The sequence below is a fragment of the Danio rerio genome, chromosome 21 (assembly GCF_052040795.2).
Source record: "Danio rerio strain M-AB ecotype USA chromosome 21, GRCz13ab, whole genome shotgun sequence".
In the NCBI taxonomy this organism is placed as follows: domain Eukaryota; kingdom Metazoa; phylum Chordata; class Actinopteri; order Cypriniformes; family Danionidae; genus Danio; species Danio rerio.
Genome location: NC_141041.1, coordinates 10,639,769 through 10,659,512, shown reverse-complemented (window position 1 = coordinate 10,659,512; position 19,744 = coordinate 10,639,769). Strand labels below are relative to the sequence as shown.

Genomic DNA, 19,744 nt, shown 5'->3' with positions numbered 1-19,744 from the left:
CCCTTTAAATGAGCTTCAAACCTTAAATAAACACAGTTTTTTAGGTAACTGAAGCCAAAACTTTCTAAACTCTAACAAAGGCAGAGATTTTCTGAAACTCTGGGTACTGTGTGGTCATGTGGACCCTACAGCCAGAGTTTTTTCCTCATGACATCAGCGTGCTCTCTGTGCATGGTTGGGATCACACCAAACACAGAAGATGCAATTGAGGCAAATTTCGCACATTTGCGGGAAACGCATTGCATATTACATTGCCGTTCGCACCAAATTTCTGACTTGTGCGCAATGTACTCATACAAATACTTAATTCCTTATTTGTTGTGAACTCTGCATAATAATCTTTTATCGGCACTTGTTAGTTTAATGTGCTCGTTAACATGCATCGCGTTGCGTTTTTGCATTTTCGTGTAGACAGAGATTTATTTTTTAAAGCGAATTTGGGGGAAAAAGCTCCATTTATAAAAAATACCTGTTAAGTATATTTCAATGGATTGACAGCAACCAGTATTCTTCAAACTAAAGTCTTTTGTATTAAATAGAAGAAAGAAACTTATAAAGGTTGAAAACAACATGTGGGACAATAAATGATGAGGTCATTGTCATTTTTACTATTTTAAACCTGAAAAATGCTCGCAAATGCTGACCGCACAAACTGGAAATGCTTAAAATGAGGACTGCAACATTACATGCAATAATGTGCAACAATCATCATAATATATGTTTACTTTTTTTTATTTTGTAGATGCACATGTATTCGCTTGGCATGACATTGTTTTGGGGTGCAGACTACGAGATTCCACAGAGCCAGGTGAGGTCTCAAGACATTGACTGTTTAATGTTTATGAATAAGCTTTACTAGGGTCCAATTTTACACTTTAGCCCTCTCTTTCATTCCAATTCTCTTTTGCTTGAAGGTATATGGGGTACATGTAAGTGCTTCAAAATTTTTGCAACATGATCTTAGTCATAACAGGTAACCCAGAGGGTCATATGCTTTTGAGCTGAAAACAAACAGTGTTGAATTGAAAAAAAATAAAGTAGTGATGTCCCATTTCTTAGGGGAATATTTTTTTATCTCTACTTAAGGGCCAGTGGGTAAAGGTAGAGCTGGTATTCGGCCTTAAAGGGCTCATGAACTGAGAAAGCAAAATTTTCTTTTGGTTATTTGAGCTCATAGTATTATAAAAATCTCCTTTAAATTTCAATACTCAAAACTTTGTGGTTCCTTTAAAAACAGCTTATATTGAAGGCAGGCTGACACAACCACAAGTTCTGGTATGTTTTACTCTATGATGTAATAGGGGGAATAAGCTCCGCCTTCATATAAGATTGTTAGGCCCTATTTATAAGCAAAACAGTTAGCCAATCAGAGCAGTGGGCGTTTACTTTGGAGTCAAAAATTGGCCACGCCCATTCAAACAGAGCGTTCTGACGAGGAATCCAAAAATGGTGATGCTTTTGATTGGAATAATCTTAATAGCATTTTAATTAGACCGCAGGGAACTGTACAAAAATAAAATACTGAGGTAGTTTATCACCTCTTTAATTTATTATTGAAACGGAGTGATATAGATAAGTTAAAATCAAATAAATTAGATTTTTTATCACTGAATGCAATTGTAATTTTCAGTGAGAATTTGTTTGAAATTTTTGAAATCCATGAAAACTGGACTGAAGCAGTTTCAATGTACTAGAACTTCTATGTTAAGCTCTTTTGACAACCTATATTGTAAAAGCGCTTGGGAAATAATGATTAAGCAATTTTTTTTTTTTTACAGTAAATTGCCTGATTCTACAAAAATAATAATAAATAAGTCCATCAACTAAGTATTTATTTACTTTATCACATTCTGAACTATCTGTAGTGATTTAAACTGAGAGGAAACCCCTTAGTAGATTTTTATTTTTATAGATTGGATCATTGCATTGTTGGTTTGGTTAAATTATTATTATTTTTTTTTTTTTGTAGTGTCTGTTTAACCAACATCTTCATGTGTGTTTTAGCCAATGGAACTAGGAGAACACCTGAACAGTGTCCTGCTCAACATGTGTGATGATTCCACACTCACTCGACTGTCCGTTCGCTCGGTTCTGGACACCTGCAGCGCTCACATCCGAACCTCCAACTGTGACCCTTCCTTTTCATACGTCAGGAGGCTTGTGAGGCTCGTTCTTGGAAGTCTTTCTCAGGTATTTATATATGTTTTTAACCCACATACTTGTTTTAGTTTTCTTTCAACAAGTTAATCTTGATATCTTGAATCTTGAGTTAATGAGTCTCGGTTCATAAAGCACACATAGAACATAGAACAAATAGGATTTTTTAGTAGTATCAGTATGTTTATTCTGGGAGTTTCAACAGTTTAAAGGACCTGTAAAATTAAATTCAGTTTTTTTTTTTTTTCGATGTTAGTCTTAAGGAGATCTATAAAATTGTGTGCTCCAAAATGGTGAGAAAATTTACATTTAGAAGATATAAACTTGATTTAAACATCTAAAGCTTGCAGTTTGTCACTTTAACCTAAATGGATCAATGGCCATCAGTCATATGGCCATCAGGAAGAAGGAGGCGGAGAAACGACAAACTTTTTAATACTTTTTAATGGGAAAATAAAACAAACACACATCAAACTGAAACCAAAAGCAAAACATAAAACGTCCAGGCCTGATCCTCTCTCACTTTCTGCTGCAGTCTCTCTTTTTATAATTCAGAGCTCCTCCGTAGGACTTGACACAGGTGCTTCACATTATCACTCAAGCACCGGCCTCATCCCGTTCCCTCAGCTCTCGGCCCCGCCCAACCGCTACAACCTTTTCTTTCTCATCATATTTTCTGACCAATCAAATGCTCTCTAGTATATGATAAGTCCCGCCCCTTTTTCTTGACACTTCTCTTTTGCTTGTCATTTGATGTGCTTGAGCTCTTGAAGATTTTTGTACTACTTGTTCAAACATAATTATTTAAAATGAGCTGAAAACAAAATTCTTAAGATTTTTTTGGGACAACTTAATTGTTTTATATTCAATCCACTTAAATTTTTTAAGTTAACTTAATTGACTTGTGTTAGCATTAATGAATGAAATCCCTGCATTTATTTCAGCTTGCGATTAAAAACAAAACACTATTGGCCAGAAGGAGCTAGTTTAGATTCATTCATTCATTCATTCATTAATTCATTCATTTTCCTTCGGCTTAGTCCCTTTATTCATTAGGGTTCCCCACAGCTGAATAAACCTCCAACTAATCCAGCAAATGTTTTACTCAGTGAATGCCCTTGCAGCTGCAACCCAGTATTGGAAAAACACTCATACAGACTCATGCACACTCATACACTAAGGCCAATTTAGTTTATTTAATTCACCTATGGCGCATGTCTTTGGACTTTGGTGAAAAGTGGAGCTCTCGAAGGCAACCGACACAAACACGGGGTGTGAGGTGACAGTGCTAACCACTGAGCCACTGTGTCACGCCTAGATTACTTCAAATTTTGAATAAAATGCACATTTCAAAGCACTTTAAAGGACACTTTTAAAATTATTTAAACCTACGAGTTAGAAAAGTTTGAATCTTTTCCTAAATTGATTCATTAATCAAGTAGTAAATGAGAGTAGTTCAGTTACAAATTGTACATATAGTTAGATTTTTTTTCAATTGTAAAGAAGATTTTATTAGCACACCAGCATTTTAATTTAAAAGCTGAGTCTTGTTAAATTGATTCAGTTGGATAAAGTAACTCATAAGAGAAAATCAGAAAGTACACTCAAACAGGATTCATTGGAGTTACAATGGGCAGCAAGGTGGCTCAGTGTGTAGCACAATCGCCTCACAGCAAGAAGGTCAGTGGTTCGAGCCCCAGCTGGGTCAGTGGGCGTTTCTGTGTGAAATTTGCATGTTCTCCCCATGTTTGCGTGGCTTCCTCCGGGTGCTGTGGTTTCCCTCACAAGTCCAAAGAAATTTGGTATAGATGAATTGGGTAAGCTAAATTGTCCGTAATGTATGTGTGTGAATGAGTGTGTATGGATGTTTCCCAGTGATGGGTTGCAGCTGGAAGGGCATCCACTGCGTAAAACATATGCTGGATGAGTTGGCGGTTCATTCCGCTGTGGCGGCTCCAGATTAATAAAGGGACTAAGCAGAAAAAAAGCGAATGAATAGACTTACTCATTTTTTAACGTAAGTGTTTACAAACAATTTATACAGTATGGGCTAAATAAAAAAAAAAAGCTAATTAGGTTGAACATTATTAAATTTAATTTGTTTGTTTAAAAAAAGCCCATATAAATCTTTTTTTTTAGTGTAGTTGTTGTTTACTGTTGTAATAACTTTATCAACACAGTATTTTACTGTTTTACATTGTATTTTGGCATTGTATTCACAAAAACCATATGAAACATATACGCATAATTGTATGCGTATTTCGTAATTGTAATTTAAATAGAGATTTGCCATCCAAGCACTAATGATTCAGCCTTAACAGTGTGTAGGTGTGTGTGTGTGTGTGTGTGTGTGTGTGTGTGTGTGAACATATTGTTCCTATTAATGGAGTTTCCTCCAAAGTCCAGCCCTATAAAGTGGCTTTCTTTTAAAAAAGGTATTTAACAGTCTTTCCTGTGCTTTTTTTGTTGTGTTTGATGTCACATCCTGTTCTTTAGCTTCATGATCCTCAGTAGTTTAATTGCATAGCAATACAAAAAGAGCATATAGACAGGACCTGCTGCATTTCTTCTCTTTTTTTTCTGCTCTGTGTACCATTTTTTCCCCACACTGGGGAGGTAAATGTGAAGTGGTCCAGTAGGGATGACATCTTCATATCAGTGTTGATTAATCCTCTGAGTGCCTGGATGTTTTTTTTCACTTGTAAGCAAACCTCTTGAGTTTTTTTTCTCTTCATGTCTTCCAGCATGTTTGTTTCTGCTTTCTCCAGCAACCCTAATTTAGAGTTTAAAATTATTCAAAATATGATTTTTGCAACAATGAAGAAGTGTCTTTAAGCCCAGTGAATCAATTATTCCTTTTAACATGTTCTAAAAGTTTTTTATTTGTCTTGTATTTATTTCCAGTCATCAAAAATAAATAATAATAATAATAATAAAGTGTTTCCTTTAGGATTTTTTCCAGCTGTGGCGGCAGGCCTTTTTTACACAGATATACCAACTACTTGGCGTTATTTCAGTGACAAATGTTGTGAGCACAGTATAACAAGTTAAGATTGCATTTATGTAATAGCCCATGAGCATTCAAATCTCTTTGCTTGTGTGCCAATTTCCTCTGCTCGTGCACAAAACTTCTTGCCTGCCCCCTCAAATATACACTGCTCAAGCGCAGATCTTTTTGTGCGCTCTCAGATAAACGCTGCTGAAGTGTGGTTTAGTGCGTTTATGTAACAATGTCTCCAACATTTATTAGATTTGCTATAGGAATATTTATGAATGTCTCCAATAGACCTACAGAGTCGTATTAATGCGCCTTGAAGTAAAGTGAAACGGCTATACGTCTGGTTTGCTGGCCTCACGCATCATGCACCTGTCAGCCAGCCGGCCGGTCCGTCGATCAGTCAGTCAGTCAGCGCGTAACCTTAAAGGGTTAAACAAATGGCTCACAGCACTACTACGGTTACAAAAAGTTTGCGCTGTTTTAATTCACTTACTTTCTTAATACGTTTTAGTGGGATTATCACCCGCTATTTAAAAAACACGACTGAATATTTGGAATAGAAAGCTGTAAAGTAGCCGTGGTGGGATAAATTCTTCCACCATGGAAGAAAGAATGTAGTGGAAACCATGTAATAATAATAATAATAATAATAATAATAATAATAATAATAATAATAATAATAATAATAATAATAATGTATATAATGATTGAGCATTGTATGTTAAATATAATAATTGATATATTATAATAAAACCAGATATTATAATGCATAATGTTAAACCAGTGGACATTTTCCTTTGTCTTTTTATTACTTTTTGTTTGTTTCAGTTGACTTTCAGTGGCTTGTTTAGAAAATTAATTATTATTTTTCAATTAAAACCAGTGGTTCATTCCGCTGTGGCGACCCCGGATTAAAAAAGGGACTAAGCTAACAAGAAAATGAATGAATGATTAAAACCAGTGCTGGTTAAGAGTTTGGGATTTTACAATAGAAATTTGGGAATTTACAATGTTTTGAAAGTTTTTAATACTCCACAAGGTTGCATTTAATTGATGATAAATACAGTAAATATTATTATGCAATTATTAGACTTTAAAAAATGAGATATTTGCTGCTTTTTCGTTTTATTCATTTAAATTTAGCTGAATCAACACAATTCTTAAGGGGTTCAATCCACTTCAGTTTGTAAAAAGAGTTAAGTTAACTTAACAAATTTGTGTTAGGACAATATAAAGGAATTGTGTGGAACCTGCAATTTTTAACAATAAAGATTATAAATGGTTATCTTTCTGGGTCCCACTTTATATTAAGTGTTGCTTATATCTGTCAACTTACATGGTAACTAGATGTGTAAGTAGTTTGTAACTACAGTGTATGTACACACTGAAACATAGTATTTACTTGCGTAATACTGGTGTAACTACACACATATCACAACACAATGAATAGTATGTGTATGTTCAGATGTGTAACAGGAAATTGATAACAACACTAAAAAAAGTACACATCTGTAACAAGAATTACAGAAGTGCAATGTGTAACAACAACATGTGCAGGTGTTTTCCCACTTCCACACCTGTTTGCATACCATGTACTTCTGAACACTGTATTAGAATAGGAATGGCAGAACTAACGCTGCATGATTAGGTTTCACCTTGTGATACCACACCTGTAATTACAGGGTAAATCCTCAGGAACTGTCCACTCAATATAAAGTGTAAAATGGTCACAAATTACTGTGTAATATATATAACCTAAGCGTTTGTGCAACTGTTTAAAAACAGCAAACTTCTGGCAAAAAAGTATGAGTTTATATAGAAATATACAAATGCCTTATGTGTGTGTGTTGCTTTAAGGTAAATGGTAGAATCACATCAGTAATTCACATTAAAGGGGTTGTTTATCAACGGTTGTGTTATTAATGTCCTGTTACACATTTAAACATACACATACCATTCAGTGTTGTTACATTTGTGTAGTTACACCAGTATTACACAAGTAAATACTATGTACCAGTGTATATACACTGTAGTTACATACTACTTACACATCTAGTTACTGTGTAAGTTCACAGGTATAAGCAACACTTAAAGGGTCATGAAACCCCCCTGTTTTAGCAGAGTGTTTTCACACCTCTAGTTTGAAAAAAGTCAGGAAAGTGGGTGTGTCTAGCTCTGTTTAGGTGGGAGTGTCGGGGGAGGGAAAGAGGGAAGGATTTGGATAAAAATAGGAGTTTCCAATCGGGCACGTGCTGATTTTCACCCAGGCAAAACAAAATGACAGATGCAGGGGAGACAGTAGCTGCGTCCCAAATGGCACACTATACACTATGCACTCATGCACTATGTACTTATGCACTTACACACTCAACAGGGTAGTATATGTATGATGTGTCGTCCCAAATGGCACACTAATGTTTTTTTTTACTAAGCGGAAATTCAAACCGTTTTCCTGATGACGTTTGATGGTTGCCAAATCATTGAAGTAAACGGCCGAATTATCAAATAATACCTGCCGTGAGTGTTGCCGCAATCACTATCGGGAGGCGCTATAATCACTCTCGTAAAAGAATTTTGCTTTCACCATCCAAATTAAATAAAGTTATTCAACATGTGCGTCCGATAGCTCCGCCCCTTCCGCTACGTAAGCAAACCTGCGGTCGTTGAGTGCGTGAAGTGTCCATCATTACACACTTCATTTTAGCGGCTGAATGAGTGCATCATCCGGGTAATTAAAGTGCACTTATTATTTTTAGAGTTTTCAGTGTGAACACACTACTTACACTATTCATACTACAAAATGTCGTAAAATAGTGCATAAGTATGCGATTTGGGACGCAGCTAGTGACTGTGGAATTTTTGATACCGCACGTCTTATAAGAGAAAAAAAATAAATAACTCAGCATTTTTCTTGAGTACTTTTAATTGAGACACTACTCTTTCACATGGTATTTTCTGCCAACGTTAAATAGCAAATATGCAATATTTTATGCAGCTAATGAGTCTTACACATTATTTTACAGCGGCAAAACAAACACAGACACAAAGGAGACGGTGACTGTGGAATGTTTGATACCGCACGTCGTATAAGAGAATAAAAAACTCAGCATTTCTCTGTAACATGCACTCGGTTGCTTCAGAAAGCCGTGTGTGTATGGACTTTCCTGTCACAAAATGCGGTGAAAATCCTACACGATGGTAATAGTTTGATTGCGGTGTTTACATGTTTACACTCGGAGAGCAGATTTACAGCAGATCTTTCAGTCTATAATCTTGTAGTGATATTACACCCTGTAAACTTACTAACTAAATCATTTTGACTTGGATAGGTCTTTAAAAACTGAAAGAGTAAGCTGATGATACCAACTAACTTTGCCAACTTAATGAACAAACAAAGGGCACTGATCACACACTTACCAAATCTGTAGAAACAGGACAAACAACACCAAATGGAGTAGCGTCATTTTTAAAGGAGACGAGCAGCAAATCCGGATTTCACTACTTCCAGATGCGAAAAGCTCTCGGGTAAAGATGTTCATTAGACACGTATTTTTGTCGTGCATCGCGTGCACTGTAATCCACACGTGAGTCCAGCTGCTCTCTCATAGCGGGAGAATGAAAACCTTTGTTGCTGCACATTAATAAACTCAACACTGACAACCAGTGTCTCCAAACTCTACTTGTTTTTCTTCCACTTGTTTTGGCAACACAACGTGGCGTCTCTGCCATCTGAACACTGTGTCAGGTAAAAACAGTCTTCGAAGCTATCGTGCATATTAATGAAGTTGCACCGCATACACAAAAGAGCGTGCTGATAGGTTTGAAGCAAGTCTTTCTCATGAATTAATGCTGCAAACTTAGATACGTCATGATGCACTTGCAGGTACAGACAGGCGGTCTGCACGCTGAAATACACGAAAGGATCTAATTGGCGTGACGCAGCTTCAAAAATTAGTTTCAAACCGGAAGAACGAATATGCTCAAAATTACGCAAAAACAACCCATTTTCACTTTTTTGTGAATTATTTATGTCCTAATAGTGTTTTTAGCTGCATGGGGAAACGTATATGACTGTCAACAGCTCACAAATGTGTTTTGGTGTATCGTGACCCTTTAATATAAAGTGGGACCCATTTCTGTTTTCATTTTTTTTTAAATGTTAGTTGTGGCTCACTTATAAACACTTTCAAGAATAAATTATGATCATTAAAATGCCTTCATACTTAAATTATTCTAAATCAATGAAAAATTTACTCTAAAGAACAGCGTTTATTTGAAATGTAAATATTTTGTAACCTACTTCATAATTTTTCTATTTAATATATCACGACCATTCAAATGCATTTGTTTCTTTGCAAATGGTGTATTTTTTCAGGCAAGTAATGGATACAAATGATATAGATTTTTTTTTTAATTATTATTATTTTTGTCTTTGTGTGTGTTTAGCTGGATGGGCTGCTTTCCCAGACAGAAAGGGAGTCAATTCCAGAAAGAAGCAAAGAAATCCGCGAGAGACTTCGAGGAAAAGGGCTTCCTTCAGGTAATGCACATGTGCACACAATCGAGATGTAAAACAAGGCATCTATTAGGAAAAGTAAAGCTTGTATTTTCTGCATTTCATCTCTAAACTATTAATCTTGTTTGCATTTGCTTTTAATTTTTTCTTACACAGACACATTTAAACCCACACACATAAACGTGCTAGTACTCGCTCACACAGCTGGTTTTCTTGGGGTCTTATTCAACAACGATTGTAATCACAGCTGCTCTTCTTAATAATCCGATTGTTCCGATCCAGTGAAATGCTGATCTTCATGCTGACTCATTGCACTCCTTTTTCCTTCAGTTTTGGAGGAAGTGATTCAGAATATAAACAAAGCAGGGATCGGTACTGACATGACACGGCTTTGGCCCTTCAGGGGATGGGGTTTATCACAACAGGAAGATTAAAGATCCTCCCTGCCACAAGAGACAAGCCAGAACCAGTGCCTGGAATTGCTAAACTAACACTAAAAATCGGTGCAGAAATTTACAGATAATCTAGATAAGGCTGCAGATTTGCCTACTTAATTAGTGGTTCTGGAGATTTTTATCTCTTCTAAATGATGTCATTGTTTTCTAAGGTGCTGTTTTGAATTAAAAACTAGTGTGCTTCTTATTGGATGCCTCCAAGAATATACAATATTCAAATAATAATAATAATTAAATATAAGGCAATTAATTAGTAGAATATTTTTATTTTTCTATTCCTAAATATGATAGGTGACCATGAATTTTATTTATGAATAGTAAATAAATCAGAATCAGTTTTACTGCCAAGTCTGCTTCACACACAGGGAATTTGTTTTTGGCTACAGAAGTGTCCATTGTACATAAAGTAACAAGTGACAGCAAAAAAAAAAAAAAGAAAAAAAAAAAAAGAGGATAAACAGTAAACAGAGATGCAGTTAGTCAAAAAAAATCTGGATGTTGAATTGTATGTACATATTTGTTATAAATATACAGGTTATAAGGTGAATGTAAAACTGTAAAATTGTTTTGTTGAAATTCAACATGATATATGTCTATATTTGCTGTGAAATGGATAAAAATATTCATATTCAAAATTGACTTTACTAATTTTTGCTATTCACTTTGTGCACAATGATCCAAAACCCAACCAAACCGTCAATGCTTTCAGAGAAATAAAATCAAGCTGTAGAATGGCCCAGCCAATCACCTGACTTAAATCCAATACAAAATACAAAATAAAGATCAGATTTGATAGACGAGATCCACAGAACCATCAAGATTTTTACACTCTATTGAAGTCTGTGAAAAAAACCCTCACACCGGAGCAATCCATGTGACTTCATTCTCCATATGAGAGGCGTCTTTAAGCTGCCATCGCCAAAAAAGCCCCTGATAAGTATTAAATATGTTTCAGTAGTTTAGTACTTTCTCTTTGTATCATTTCTTTCTTATTACACATAGGTTATTTTTCCGATTTAAAAAAAAAAAAAAAAAAAATGTTTGTATTGTTTGGGTTTTACCAAAATCTGGTTTAATAAAGTATATGCCGAAGTATGCTAAAGGACTTTTAATTTGTCAGTAACCTGGGTTGAGCACTTCCGGTAAACCGTATGCCATTGCAAAACCGGCATGTTAAAGGTCTGCTTTCTTTAAAAATCAGCAATCTCCACTGGCTGAGTGATATCATAAGTGATAAAGTGGATTTCAGATTCTACAAGAAGCACTGCATAAAATTACATTTTTCCACGCCATATCTTTATAATATGAACTTTAAGTTTACATGTGCAAGTAAACTTTTTGTCTCGTTTTACACTTGAGCAACTAAATGAATGCCAAAGCCTATTTAACTAATTGTATTTTAATTTCATTATAACATCGATGCTGTAAAAGGAACCGTATAAAATGGAAAAAAAGTCACAATAACCGTTCACCGGAAGTTTATCAGTATGGGAAGAAACCCCAGCTCTGCATATACCCTATTCCATGTCAACAGCTCCTTTAGAAATATTATTCCCAGGTTAACATAACATGTTTAATACTCTTTTTTTTTTTTTTTTTTTTCCCCCGCTATATAGCAAAAAGTTCCCATTATTATTTCACATTATTAGCATGTTTTCTTCATAATAATATATATTATAAATGCAGCTTTGGTGAGCAAAACACCTTTTGGTCTTTCCAAACTTTCAACAAGTACTGTACATTTTAGTTCTGGCTTATAATATTTTTCAAGACTCCTTGAACATCTCTTGGCCATCTCTTTCACTCTCTCAATCTGCTTTTCTCATCGTTCCCTCTGACTTCTTATGCTTTATAGTGTAATGATGTGCCAAACAAAGAACTTTTTTTTTTCTCTCCTTGTCATCTTTTCTCCTCTTCTCTGTTCCTCTCCCAACTTTCCAACTCCCTTATTTCTTTCGCTCTCCATCTATCTTCCGTCTGTCTCTCTTTCCCTCACGTCCTCCGTGCTCACAGACGCGAGCTTGAACCATAACTACACAAGCGCTTCACCACAAACCAAAACCAGAGCGTTTCATTTCGGAAAATATGACCAAATCTTCCCAGTGGTTTCAGCGGTGCTTCAGCACAAACACAACTGGTTGGTTATATAACTGAGGCATGGCATCGATCAGTAATGGATATTTCCCAGGGTGCTTTTCTTTCTGTGACTGCGTGTTCTGTAGGATGGTTTGCCTTCCTGCTGTTGTATCTGGCCACGCATCGAGTCATGATGTGAGAAAACAGGCCTGCCCAGATAGTGACTCACCTCACGCTAGTTTATTTTTGGCTTTACAGATGTCATGAAACCTCAGCAGCAAAGTAATAACTGTGGTGGCAGAATGTGTCATTGTTCTCGTTTTGTAAGTTTAGTGTTTGTTGATGTTTTCTGAATGTGTGTGCTCTGTATTTCAGCATTTTTTTTTTTGATGAAAATGTCAGTGTAGCTCATATTAAAGATAGTATTTTAGCATTGTTTCTGCTACTGAGTGATAAAAATGAGAATATAGATTTGAATTTTATTTCATTTTCTGACTTCTGAAAGCCTCAGGTACTATTTATCACCATTAGCATTGCCTTTGAATGCATGTAATAGTGTTTAGCTAACTAGCCTGATGGAGTTTAATCTATGCTACTATCTACAGTCAAAAACACTTGAATTTTCTAGTGAGCAATTATTTGTTTTGCTTAATTACGTTAGTGAATCATGCTACAACAAACTGTCATTCTTAGCTTAGCAGTTAGCATTCCTACACATTGTTTTAAAGAGATTTTTTCCCCTGAAATGCTTGTGCCTGGCTCATTAGCATTAACATCTTAGCTTGTTTTGAAGATCCATAGCATAACATAAAAGCAAGGTTAAAAAATCTCAATACAATTTTTTATTAGCAAAACGTCACCTTTTTATGAGCGTAAAAGTGTTAAAACTGGCCTGATGCAGTTAGCATTGTGCTACTGTCAACACATAACATTTTGTTAGCTTCTCTTTTAGCTACACATTGTTTTTAAGTTGTTTTTTTTAAACCACCAAGGAACTAATACAGCATTATTTTTCAGGATTATTTATTGTTTCATTTATTTATTTTTCCAAAAATGCCTGTGCCTGGCTAATTAGCACTAGCATCTTAGTTTGTTTTAAAGATCCATAGCATAACCTGTTTTTTTAAGGGTTGTTAAAAGAGCAAGGATTGTTAAAAAAAATCTTAATACAATTTTTACTTAGCATACTTTTTTTGTGAGCATAAAAAACTTGGCCTGATGCAGTTAGCATTGTGCTACTGTTTACCCAAAACATTTGCTTAGCTTAGCTGTTTGCTACACATTGCTTTTTAAGTTGTTTTTTAAACCACCAACCAACAGCATTATTCTTCTGGAGCTTTTTTTTTTTTTGTTTTAGTTTGTTTGATTTATTTTTTTTCCTGAAGTAACTGTGACTGGCTCATTAGCATTAGCATCTTAGCTTGTTTTAAAGATCCATAGCATAACATTGTTTTTAAGGGTTGTTATACAAATAAGGGTTGTTAAAAAATCTTAATACATTTTTTTATTGGCACAGCATCACCTTTTTATAAGCGTAAACGTTGTGCTGGCCTGATGCAGTTAGCATTGTGCTATTGTCTACACAAAACATTTTCTTAGCTGTTTGCTACACGTTGTTTTAAACCATTATATTATGTATGATTATGTTTTGTTTCATTTATTATTTTTCCTGAAATGCTTATGCCTGGCTCTTTAGCACAAGCATCATAACTTGTTTTGAACATCCATAGTTTTTTTAAGGGTTGTTAAAAAAGTAGGCTAAGGGTTGTTAAAAAATCTTTATATAATTAGCATAACCACATTTTTTATGAGCATAAAAGTGTTAAAACTGGCCTGCTGCAGTTAGCATTCCTACACATTGTTTTAAAGTTTTTTTTAACTACCAAACAACTAATACAATAATAAAGATAATAGTAAGTATTTTGCGTTGATTCGTTTAGTTTTCGTTTTTTTTCCAAATATGTCTGTTGGCTTACTAACATTTATTTTAAGAGAGAAAAAAGAGCGATCAGCAGTGCTACTCCATTTTAGCTTATTTTATGATACATATCAGAATTTTTCTTATGTTGTTGAAGAGATCTTTATATTTGCTAATGTTGATTGGTAAAACATAGCCTTTTTGGGGAAGTAAAAGTGTTAGCACTAGCCGATGAGGTGAACATTGTGCTACAGCTGTCCACAAAAGGCTAACATTTTCATGTACATTTGCATTTTATGGTGCACAAACTACACTTATTGGTCATTTTGGATTTATTTATTTTTTTGCTGATAATGTTGAGATTTAATGTTAGCATAATGTGTTTTAGCACTTTGCAGTAGAACAAAATGTTTTACAGCTATAGTATACTTAATTAGCTTAGCAGTTAGCATTACTATTCAGGTCGTTAATAGCATAAATGACTAATGAGATGTCAATAACATGGTAAAACTAATATGCCTAAATTTTGGACACTTTAATGTTCTATTTTGCAACTTGGAGCTTGATGAATTTTAGAGGGTCATTGTGTTTAGAGGGTCATTGTCATAATGACTTTAACATGCTTCACTTTGTTAGCCGCTTCAAATCACCCCAGCTCTGATGAAATGCTAAGCTTTTTATGAAACATGAGAGAAAAGGCCTCTTGTTGAGCTCTTCAGTGCTCAACACAGAACCATCTGGAACATCCATGTCTTTCTGACTGACAAGGCTGGAATTGGCGTGGCGAATAAGCGTGTCGCTCGAAGGCCAGGGTGAAATCAGAGAGCCTTTAGAGGAGATTCTAACCACTAGAAGGACACTATTGTTCCCTCTGTTCTTTCAGCCAATTAGCACCCATTTTAATCTCATCTTGACAAATGTGATCCAGTAAAATGCTTGAAGACACAATTGTTTTATGCCATTTACAAGATTTGTATTTGACTTTTTCTTTGGAAGTTCATGTTTATTTAACCTTTTTTTCCTCCTTGAGTCCCTATAGGATGTACTTGCATAGCCTAATTGTTGATTATTATGGCTAAGAACATTTTTAGAAGTCTCAATGTTTTGCTTAAACAAAAAAAATATATTTAATATTTAATGTCTTATTACAATATTATTTTTTCTATAAAAAATAATTGTTTAGTTTTTAATTATTTAAATTTGATATATATAAGGAGAAGGGCTTTAGTCAGGGAGGTGATAACCCGATGGTCACTCTGTCTGAGCTCCAGTGTTCTCCTATGGAGAGAGGCGAATCTTACAGAAGGACATCCATCTGTGCAGCAACCCACCTATCAGGCCTGTATGGTAGAGTGACCAGATGGAAGTCCCTCCCAGGTGTTATTTTTGGAGAAAACCAGGCACTGCTCATCACCAGGCTAATACCATCCCTACAGTGAACCATGGTGATGGCAGCATCATGCCGTGGGGATGTTTTTCAGCAGCAGGAACTGGAAGACTAGTCAGGATAGAGGGAAAGGTGAATGCAGCAATGTACAGAGGCATCCTAAATGAAAACCTGCTCTTGAGTGGTCTTGACCTCAGACTGAAGCGACGATTCATCTTCCAGCAGGACAATGACTCAAAGCACACTGCCTAAATATCAGTGGAGTGGCATCACAACTAATCAGTGAATGCCCTTGAGTGGCCCAGCCAGAGCCCAGAAATAAATCCTGTTGCATATCTGAAAATAGCTGTACACTGTCACTTCCCATCCAACCTGATAGAGCTTGAGAGAGGTACTGCAAAGAGGAATGGGCAAAAATTCAGGTGTGCCAAGCTTTTAACATAATATTCAAAAAGACTTGTGGCTGTAATTGCTGCCAAAGGTGCATCAACAAATATTGAGAAAGGGCTGTGGATGCTTATGTTTATGTGATCTTTCAGGTTTATTTATTTATTATTATTATTTTTTTTTTTATAAATTTGCAACAATTTCAACGAATATTTTTTTTTTTTACAGGAAATAAATAAATTAAATCCATTTAGCAATAAGGCTGTGACATAGAGCAATGTGGAAAAAGTCAAGCGCTATGAATACTTTCCGGATGCACTTTACAGCTATGAAAATGTGATTATTAAATAATAGGAATGGTAAAAATCTTGGAAACATAACTGTAAACCATGAAAGGGTGAAAAATATGCATAAGTATTGGCATAAATGAGAGTCTTGACCCTATTTCCGGTTGTTTTGTTGGTCCTGTTTTTTATTAAGTGAGTTTAACTATTATGTAGTTGCATCAGATTAGAAATACAATGTCCTTACTGTCTTCATAACACTTCTGGTGCTCTTGAGGTGGGATACAGTTATGGATTGCGACAGGTTTGGGGATATGGGTAGATTTAAGCGTGGGTTAAGGTGTATGTGATGGTCAACAGTGTAAATAAAATGTAATTACATGCAAACATAATTACAATGTAAAAACATGTATTTACACAATAAGTACATTGTGACAAATTATTTATTTACGTGTAAGTACATATTAGTTAAGGCCATCATACATAAAGTGGGAGTGTTTTATTTGTGAAATTTTAAATTTTTATTATTTATTTTTTTTAGTTTAGCCTTAGTTGCTCATATTTATTGAGGGTGCCAAAATTTGAACCAAGCATCATGTAGCTTTATACTTTTCTTGTTCAAGTGTATGTAACCTTTTTGTGTATTTTTCTTCCATCTTTAGGCCGTAGTGCTGCGCATCGTGTGCTGGAGCGTTACAGAGCCCGAACACAAGAGCAGGCCAACCTGAACCGTGGACTCAGCCGCTCCATGGGCTCTCTCCCTATGCAGGACCTAATCCACGCCAACGAAGGTCTCACTCCATACCCGCCTCCAGATTATCCCACAGCATCTGAGTTACCTGTCGAACTCTACCACCAACGTCAGCAACAACAACTGCAACAACAGCGTGGTCGACCCATAGATGTGAACCAGCGCCTGCATCCACACCAGAGGAACAAGAGCTGGGCTTCTTCTGCAGATCTGGCCTGTCTGGACCCAGATATGCTTCGCTTCGGGGCTCTTGAAGACGCCCGCAGGGGTAGCAGTGCCCTGAGCACCCGTTCAGCTGGCAGACACAAGCCCTCTTCTAAAGCCAGAGACTCCCGTTACTCCGAATTTGGAAGTCTGGATGTCAGAAAGACGCACCATCATTCCAATCAATCCGTCGGCTCGGCCTTCAATAGTGCTTACGATCGCATCAGAGAGAAACAGAAGAAACTGCAAGCGCTCAAACAGGCCATTGATGGTGAGTACTGCTGAGAATTGACTTTGTTTTTGTGGTCATGTTGTTTTTGTAGTCACATTTAAATATATATTTATAAAATATACAAATTGTAGAGTGTTATGGCAAATGAACTGCCTTATTTAGACCAACTGAGGAAAAGTTAGTTAAAATTATATGACTGTAACGAATGTGGTTGAAATTCACTAAATATTCCAGTGATTTTTATCAAATAATATATTTAGCTAATTGTTATTTAAAAACAAAAAAGTGTCATTTTGTAATGATTATAAAGATATATTTTAGATGATTGTAGTTGCTGTATATTTATTTTTAGTAAATACGATCATGGAATTTCCTTAATATTCTCACAATAACACTAATCTAGATTTAAAAAAAAACACACCTTTTAAAAAGTTTGGGGTCACTGAGAATCATTTAATTATTGTTTTTAAGTATCTGATTTTGATTGAATTAAACACAAACTTTTAAATGTTCCATTTATTTTATTTAAAAAAAAAACTACTTTTACAAATCATCTAGTTGAGGGAAAGTATTTTATGTAAATACAGTTTTTATTTATCTAACTGTTAACTAAATGTTATATTAAAACAATACTACATCTATTGAAATAAACTCTGTGGTTGACAGATGTGCATGACTCGCGTGTTCTGCAGCTCCTCGCACATGAGCACCGGGTTTTTTTTTTTTATACCTGAAGCAGCGCTCATTGCTGTGAGTGTCAGAGCAGTGGACCAATCAGATCAACTCAGATGCTGTGCTAAAGTAGCAAGCTTCTGTGTAAGAAGTTGGCTTGAGAGCTGCATATTGTAGTTTCAGGCACAAAGACGCATTCTTTGTGCATGGCTCATTAGTTGTAGCACTCTTTTTTTTTTTTTTTTGTCTAAATAATGACTGTTATCATGGATGTCAATAATCTAATTATTTATTATAGTTGCTTTTTGAATGTTCCTTTCATGTTCCCATTTTACATGTTATAGTACGTAGTCCGATTAATGTCATTGTCACCATTCGATGTTAGTTTCCTCAGGCATTTTAACTGATGCAACAGTTTGTGTTCGTCATGGACCCACATGGGATTTTGGACATTTCGTTTTTCATTTTTGAGTTCAACAGCAGTTAATTTCTCACACTTTGTGTGTAAACAGACAGTGGCAGAAATTCTCAAGCCACCACCTCTGCCATGTCATTAAACTTTTTATTCATGTTCCCGCAACAAAGTCACTTTAAATTCCAGCACTTCATAATGTCTATTTCGTCCAGAATTCTCAGCATATTCATCATTTTCCACTCCAAAAATGTGCTCTTTTGCTTGACGCCCTTCTTATTTGTTTGTCATCAAATGCCTGACAACTGCTGTGTGGATGGACTATTCTGTCGCAAAATGAACAAGAAAATTGGTCAGAGGAGAAATGGTTGTGCCCAACTGAGCCTGGTTTCTCTCAAGGTGTTTTCCTTCACATTCGTTACTTGGTGAAGTTTGCTCTCCGCCACTGGCTTGCTTGGTTTGGGACTTGTTGAGCTGCACATTAAGGGGTTTGCTCTTCATTGTTTGGAATTGCAGCAGTGAAAATGAAACCACACTAAACTGAACTTCATCTCTGAAAACTGGAATGACACCGTTTTAATTTCAATTTACTTCAACTACTATGTTAAGCTGCATTGAAGCAATCTACGTTGTAAAAGCGTTATAGAAATAAAGATGAGTTGAATTGAAACTGAAGCAAAGAGTACTGCAAAACAGTAATAGTTTGATTAAGGTGTTTACATGACTGATGTGCACTTCAATAATTCGACTAAAATAGGAGTCCTCTACATGTCTTAATTCGATTTCTGTTTAGTTTGATTATGACTTTAGTTAGATTAACGTAATCAAAAATCACTGTTTGCATGGTAGACTCTTAATCAGAGTATGGTCTTAATCGTAATACCGGTGTCCATGTAAACATACTCAATGACTTCACATCAGGACTGACTGTATTTTCTGTGGGAGAGCATGAACTGAACAGCCGGCGCTGTACTTTGACAGTATCGAATACATGTACCGATACACCCCTAATCATGACATTACGGAAGCTACTTGCTCCAGCTTCAGTGATGTGCCATTTTATTCTAGAGGCTTCAGAGCCAAATGCTAAATCTAAACCGATGTGACAGCTTTAACCAGACTGGTTTGCAGTGGTTCAAACCACCGTGCATTCATAAAAGCTACTGATTGTGACTCATGACTAAAATGCAAATATCACCAGAAGATACAGTAGTAACTTTGACCTGTCTGTGTGGGATCTAGAGCTTCTTTCAGCTCTTTTGATGCACGAGAACTCAGAGCAATAAAAGTCATAG

The 19,744-nt window shown here is 35.7% G+C and overlaps 1 protein-coding gene across 12 annotated transcripts in view; it reads left to right on the top strand.

Moving 5' to 3' along the window:
* The window catches only part of ptpn13 (protein tyrosine phosphatase non-receptor type 13), a 158,357-nt gene that overhangs the window by 50,756 nt on the left and 87,857 nt on the right, over nucleotides 1-19,744 (top strand). For all 12 annotated transcript variants that reach the window (NM_001089543.2, XM_087300008.1, XM_087300006.1 and 9 more), the window contains 4 exon segments: nucleotides 743-808; nucleotides 2,005-2,190; nucleotides 9,602-9,695; nucleotides 16,841-17,404. In NM_001089543.2, coding sequence (NP_001083012.2) covers nucleotides 743-808; nucleotides 2,005-2,190; nucleotides 9,602-9,695; nucleotides 16,841-17,404 — 910 coding nt within the window.